Source organism: Rhincodon typus, chromosome 40, assembly GCF_021869965.1.
Source record: "Rhincodon typus isolate 14 chromosome 40, sRhiTyp1.1, whole genome shotgun sequence".
In the NCBI taxonomy this organism is placed as follows: Eukaryota; Metazoa; Chordata; class Chondrichthyes; order Orectolobiformes; family Rhincodontidae; genus Rhincodon; species Rhincodon typus.
The window spans coordinates 11,832,549-11,839,862 of record NC_063371.1 but is presented as its reverse complement, the minus strand read 5'-3'; the positions used below and the strand labels follow the sequence as shown (position 1 = coordinate 11,839,862).

The window sequence follows — 7,314 nt, the reverse complement described above, 5'->3', positions numbered from 1 at the left end:
CACACACACACACACACACACACACACACACACACACACACACAATGTCCCTGTTAGGGTGAAGGGAAAAGGGGGTTTAGGGATCCCTGGCTGACGAGGGATATTAAGGCCCTGGTCAGGAAAAAGAAGGTATACATTGAGTTTAAGCTTTCGGGCTCAAGTGAATCCCTAGATGACGACAAGAAGTGCAGGAGCACACTTAAGGGGAAAATCAGAAGAGCAAAAAGAGGGTATGAGACAGATCTGGCAGATAATCTTTGCTAAAACTTTGGATAAGGTTAAAGATAATCCCAAAAGGTTCAATAGTTATATTAAGAGTAAAAGGGTGTGTAGGGAGAGAATAGGTCCCCTTAAAGATCAGTATGGTCATCTATGTGTGGAGCCACAGGAGATGGAGATTTTTAATGAATATTTCTCCCCATGTTTACTGAGGAGCTGGACCAACACACGAGGGAGAAGGAACAGAAAGATCCGCAGAGAGATGGCTGACTGGCTGGAGATTTCTCTGGAACTGCCACAGCAGCGACGAGCAGTCGGGCTGTAAGGCAACTTTCTTTGCTGTACACTGGATTACAAAGCTAGTTCTGATCTTCAGCTGTGATCTGTTTTGCTCAAGGTAATGCAGTGTAAGGTTCTGAGAGGCTAGATGTGTTATCTCCTTCTGGACCGTACATGGAAGTACAGCGAAGGAGAAGGCCATTCAGCCCTTCAAGTCTGCAGTCATTCAATGTGGTCATGGCTGATCTGTAATCTCAGTGACATCTTCCCACTTTCTCCCAATGCCCTTTAAAATCTTTTTAAAAATGTATCTATTTCTTTCTTGACTGTGTTCAGTGACCCGGTCTCCACAGCCTCCTGCAGCTGGGAATTCCACAGGCTCACCACCCTCTGAGTGAAGAAATATTTCCTCATCTCAGCACGAAATGGTCTCCTCCCCGTATCCTCCTGAGACTGTGTTTCCCCCCTGGTTCTAGACACCCCACACCCAGGCGAACCACCCTCCCTGCATCGAGTCCGTCCAGCCCGTTTAGTGTTTGATACGTTTCAGTCAGATCCGCGCCGCTCCTTCCACACTGTAGTGAATACAGGCCCAGTCGAACCAACAAATACAGGTCCAGTCGAACCGATCTCTCCTCACAGGACAGTCCTGTCAGCCCCAGTATCAGCCCAGTGAACCTTCACCGCACTCCCTCTATGGCAAGGATATCCTGCCTCAGGAAAGGGAGACCAAAACTGTACATACTACCGCAGGTGTAGTCTAACCAAGGCCCTGTAAGACTGCAGTAAGACATCCCGACTTCTGAACGCCAACCTCTTGCAACGAGGGCCAATGCACCGTTTACCTTCCTAAAGCGCTTGCAGAACCTATCTGCCTATTCTCACTGACTGGTGTGCAAGGGCACCCAGATCCATTTGTACATCCACACTTCCCGATATGTCACCATTTAAGTGACGCTCCCCCTTTCTGTCTGTCACACCCAAGTTCACATTGAGCAGTGTTTACCATTGTATGATCCCCATCCAACAGTCAACAGAGGAGCCGCCCTCTTTCAGAGAGTCAAACAAAAGCCACTGTAACTGGTTTTATTACTGATGGAGGTTTTTTTTTTCCTTTACAGTTCAGGTAAATATCCAACGTCAGGACACACTGCTGCATTGCTCCATCTCATACAAAGCAGACGGGATTGAGTAGGCTTACAAAAAAGGTCGAGAGAAACGAATCTTAAATGAATGTTAAAAGCCTGGGCACTCCGATTTGAAAAGGTACCGGTATCTGTGCACCATTCGGGTCAGCAATGAGTTCAACAACAGCCCCCTTCCCCCAACCCCCCCCCTGTTCTCCACACCCCCCCCCTCCCCTCCCTGGTTACCTTCTGGCTGAGATATGGCTTTGCCCTTTGGAGGACTCGAGGTACAAGAACCTAAAGACATTTTAAGCACCACTGCAGCAGCTCTCCTTGGCTACTGGTCTCTCCATCTCTCTCTCTCTCTCTCTGTCTCTCTCAATCCTGGCGTGAACCACAATGCACACCAGCTTTGCCCATGTCTGCCACCCACAGCCTGACACAGAGAGAGAGAGACAGAGCGAGAGAGAGAGAGAGAGAGAGAGAGAGGAGGACACAGCTTCAGACTGAAGCCAAAGTGTGAATTTGGTGTGTGTTTTTCTTTTGGTGAAGTGGCTCCAAGCAGCTGGGTGCAATGGAGCTAACGCCAGACAGCACAGGAAGATGGTTTTGTGTTCCTGCAGCACACTATCCTTACAGTGGAGACAGTAGCACCAATATTGCATTGACAACCATGCATAGGTATCAGTCCACGCTATTGACAGTACTTCACCGGGCATCCCTTGGTCTTCGGTCACTATTACTGAAGTGGTCATCTCTCCTGTGGTATTACCAACTCGACAGATGGTTATTCATTAATCCAGGGAAGTGGTCAAAGATCTCTTCGGACTCCGAGCTGAAAGAACCACCTGGCAAAGGAATGCAAAGGGAAGGAGGAGGATTATTCACAGACCCAACCGTGTCACTGAGGGGAAGCTGGGGGGAACTGGAGGCTGCACTCTGCCTCTCCCCCTCCCCGCCTCCCATCGAGGGAGGGAGAGGGAGAGGCAGGAAGAGGAGGGATTGAGGGGCAAGGGGCCAGTGAGGGACAGCAGCTGAGCACATCAAATCAGGTGAAATGTCCAACAGCAATGAAAGGTGACGGGTTCCCTTAACAGTGAATCAGCTACTGTGGGAAAAGGGAGAAGGGGAGGATGCCTGAGGTGAATGGTTCATGGAGAAAGGGTGGAATTGACTCTGTGTAAATGTGTGTGTGTATGTGTAAGCGTCTGTGTGTTGTGTGGGTGTAAGTGTCTGTGTGTTGTGTGGGTGTAAGTGTCTGTGTGTGTGTGTGCATGTGAGTGTGTGTGTGTCTGTGTATGTGAGTGTCTCTGTGTGTGCATGTAAGTGTAAGTGTCTGTGTGTGTGCGTGATTGTCTGTGTGTGTGTAAGTGTAAATGTGTGTGTGTGTGTGTGTAAGTGTCTGTGTGTGCGTGTGTGTGTGCGTGTGAGTGTCTGTGTGTAAGTGTCTGTGTGTGTATGGGAATGAGTGTAGTGGCAGGAAGTGGTTTCTCTGTGACCCAGTGAAGAAGACACAGTGTTTTCTGACTCACCAACGTGACAGTTGTAAGCCCAGATGCGATGCCCATCGTATTTGCAGCGACACTTGACGACATTATTGGAATAGTCCGATTCCACCACCTCAAAGTTTGGATTGATGACAACCTGCAGAGACAGAGAAAGTAACTTCAGGTACACACACAGATGGACAGACCGGCAGATACACAGACACACACACACTCACACAGACGCACACACACACACAGACACACACACATGCACACACACAGGTTTGATCAGGAATCCTGTGCTGAAGTATTAGTGCACCCTACTTCTGGTGAGGCTACTTGACACACACACACTTACTCACACATAGACACACACACTCTCTCTCTCTCTCTCTCACACACACACTTACATACACATAGATACACACACACACACACTCTCTCTCACACACAGACACATTCACACATATATATTTCAGAGGAGGGATTTGACAGAAAAGATCATCTACTCTTCTCCTTCAGGAATTGGCCAACTAACCCACAGTATCTTCTTCCCAAAGTCCCCAGCTAACAACTGCAAGTCCTTGCATTGATATAACACCTCACTGCAAGCATTAGCAGCAGGTTTGATCAGGAATCCTGTACTGAAGTATTAGTGCACCCTACTTCTGGTGAGGCTACTTGACAGAGCCAGGTTGGTTAGAACGTTGCAGGAACCCAGTTGGCCCTCAGTAACAACGCTGGGTCTTCAATCCCTTCTCCAAACTAGTCCCACTCTTTTCTCACAGGCCCTGTGGAACGTCCCTTCCACACCAGCACTAACCCAATCCCTTTGTAGAAATTCACACTGGACCTGCTCCCACAGGCCTTCCAGGTCCCAGACAACATCAACTCTGCTTGGAAACAACTAAATGTCTGTTCATTAACCCCACTCTCCCAGTTTTTCCAACTGTCATCTACTTTTGACCTCGGATTCCTGACTGTCCGATTACCTACTCCATCTCTATGCAACTTGTCGCTTCCTCTGACCACCTCTGTTCCAAGGCACACTCCTTTCCCACTGCCTGATATTAAAGTTATCAGTACTTTATAAGGAGGGCTTACTTCTCCTGTTCACAATGAATCCTTCAGTGTCCCACCACTGGGTTCCCAATTGGAGTTACTCTTCAGTTTATATACAGTTTGAGGACCACAGAGTCATAGAGCACAGAAACAAACCCTTCGCTCCAATTTGTCCAAACTAATCTAGTCCCATTTAGCGCACATCCCTCTGAACGTTTCTGGTCCATATACTTGCCCAAATGTCTTTTAAGTGGATTGTTACAGTTGGTGGAATCGTGGAGCCTGCTTTCCAATTGGATTGTGACAGAGACGAGCTGCTTGGGAAAGACGAAGGCACTTACCTGGAGCACATACTCCCCTGGAGAGACATCCGTCACATCGATCCACTGACAATCGATATCATGGCGATACGTATCCCAGCAACCCGCTGTGATCCCTTGCTCACCAAAGTTGTCACACTGGTAGTTCTTCTGGTCCTCTGAAATGCACACATTCCCCGTATTAAACCCCCTGAGGGGTGAGGCAGGAAGAAGACAAAAACAGCCTGCATTTACAGAGCAACTGAGGCAACCTCAGGACCTCCTAAGGGACTTCCCAGTGAATGAAGTCAAGTAAGTAGCAGTGTGTGATATTTCACCTCAGACCTGAAAGGTTACAGGTTGAAGCCACGCTCAAGCACGGGACACTGAAGTCTAGACAAACTCCCCAGCCTAAGGGAGTGCTACATTGTCAGAGGTGTCACTTTTTTTTGGATAACATATCAGCTGGAGGACACGTTGCTCTGGGGATCAATTTGCAGCGTTATTCCCAAAGCTCGCCAATACTGATTTGTCAGGCACTATGACTGAGGCAGGGTGTGTCACGTTGCCACACGCGGGATCTTGCTGTGCACACACACTGGCTGACATGTTTCCCTTGTGATGTCAGCTTCGAAATACTTCATTTGTCGTGCTCCCACTGCCGGGAGAGCCACTGGAAAATCCCGGGAGGGGGTGGAGTACCGTACAGAGAGGAGAGCTTACCTGAGTCACACTCGGTGTCCTCGAGACAGAAACTGGCCTTGTGTCCCTCAGCAACCCTTGTTCCACTCAGCAGCAGCAGGTCATAGGTGGTGAACACCTCCATGCTGTGGTAGTGCCTACAAGGTGGGCAGAGGGTCAACAAAGGTCACTTGGGCATCTCAGTCTCCACTGCACATCATCTCGCCAATTTCCCAGGTTAAAGGTGATCCCATTGAAGTCACCGCGGTATTATGAGGCAAAGACAGAGCCGATAAAGGTAAACTGTTTCCACAGGTTGGGGATTCTAGAACTAGAGGACATAGTCTGAGAATTAGGGCCAGGAGAGATGTCAGGAAGCATTTCTACACAGAAAGGGTGGAAGAAGTTGAGAACTCTCTTCCACACATGGCTGTGGATGCTGGATCAGTTGTGAATTTTAAACCTTAGATACGTTTTTGTTAGCCAAAGCTAATGAAGAGAAATGGGCCAAAGGCAGCTTAATGGAGTTAGGCCACAGAGCAGCCAGGATCTTGTTGAATGGTGGAACAGACTCGAGGGGCTGAATGGCCTACTCCTGTTCCTACGTTCCCTTAAACCTGCAAACTCCCCCTCCAGTGTCCCCTTGAGTGACTGGAGCGGGAATCGGGGACACGACAACAGACAATAAAAAAACAGTTTTGCTTGAAGTTACTGGAAAACTGATCTGCTCGTGGACGGTGATACTTAAGCCCTGTCTGTTCATACAATTAGCTGGAAACATGAGCTCTGCTTTGAACTATGCCCCTCTCTCTCTCTCTCTCTCTCTCGAGTACAGCCTGCATTGCCTTTGCTAGGCACTGCTTAAGCCTAGCCTTTTTACAAACAGGGTTGGCCAGGTCTGGGACAGTGGATCCCAAGCACTGACCTGCCTGATCATGCTTTGAGAAGCAAGCTGTAAGGGGTGGCTAGCCCCCCAGCACAGACTGTGTAATCTTTGCACGTTTCGGGCTGTTGCAGGCCCAAGCTGATTTGCTCCCTCTGGGTAGAGAGAGCCAGCCGGTGTCAGACACAGAAGGAGCTGCTTCGAGGTGGCCCAGACCCCACCTCCTGATTGATGCTTCATCAGAGCTCTTATCGCCAGCGCTAATTCTGGACTCAAGGCAGCAAGCAGAGCCAACAGGGTTTCACATGAACCAACTGGAAACTTCCCACTGAGCAACCACAGGGAGACAGTTTTCACAAGATCCCAATGGAACAGAAAGTGTCGAGGGGAGGGATTCGGTGCAGCTCCTTTCAGCCACTGGTGTGTCCTCTCCTCACAGTGTGGGTTCTTGAACATCTCCATCTCAGAGTGACTACACTCCGACCTTCTGGAACCATTTGCAGTACCATTTGCCCCTTCAAATCACTTGCACCATCCAGTAAGAACATGTGTGATCTGTTTGTGTTTTTTTTTGGGAATTCCACATTCCCAGCTCCCCCACCAACACCCTTTGTCTCCACCACCTCACAAGAATCGACGCAACACTCCCTTCGAAATATTCAATGATGCTGCTTCCAATATCTTCTGAGGCAGGGACTTCCAAACCCAGCGGAGGCAAAATCTCCCTCATTTCTGTCTTGAAATGGCAAGCCCTGATTTTGAAAAGTGTCGCCTAGTTCTGGATTCACCCATATGAGAAAACATCCTTTCCACATCCACCTTGTCAAGGCTGTCTGACACTTCCGTGCCTCAATCAAGTCACCCCTTGTACTTTCGAAACTCCAGTGGGAACATGCCCAGTGTGTCCAACCTTTACTCATAGGACGGGGTCCGTAGAGATTTTCAAAATCACGAGCCGTCTGGATAGTACAGATGGAGGGAAGTTGGTCCTTCTTGCAAAAGGAACACGAACGAGAGGGGCATGGATTGAAGTGATGTTTGAATGAAGCAAGGGTGATTGGCAAACCTCTTGTTTTCACTCATTGAGTATGGAAATGTAGTGGAGCGAGGTTCCATGGAGGCATTCAATGGATGGTCCTTTAGATAGAGATTGTGTGCAGGAGTATGGGAAGGTGGGAAGGCAGGAGGTTGGAATGAGATAAAAGAACAGACGCAGGCACAATGGGCTGAATGGCCTCATTCTGTGCCAGAACAATCCTGTGATTCTGTGACATGTA

At 48.8% G+C, this 7,314-nt stretch overlaps 1 protein-coding gene across 1 annotated transcript in view; it reads right to left on the bottom strand.

Moving 5' to 3' along the window:
• Positions 1 to 1,558: 1,558 nt before the first annotated feature.
• Positions 1,559 to 7,314, bottom strand: part of LOC109925398 (lysyl oxidase homolog 2-like) — a 64,492-nt gene continuing 58,736 nt past the window's right edge. The window contains exons 7-10 of the mRNA XM_048618514.1: positions 5,197 to 5,312; positions 4,516 to 4,652; positions 3,158 to 3,269; positions 1,559 to 2,473 (exon numbers count right to left, since the gene is read on the bottom strand). Of these exons, the coding sequence (XP_048474471.1) occupies positions 2,394 to 2,473; positions 3,158 to 3,269; positions 4,516 to 4,652; positions 5,197 to 5,312 (445 nt within the window). The 3' untranslated portion in view covers positions 1,559 to 2,393. The remainder of the gene's footprint in view (positions 2,474 to 3,157; positions 3,270 to 4,515; positions 4,653 to 5,196; positions 5,313 to 7,314) is intronic.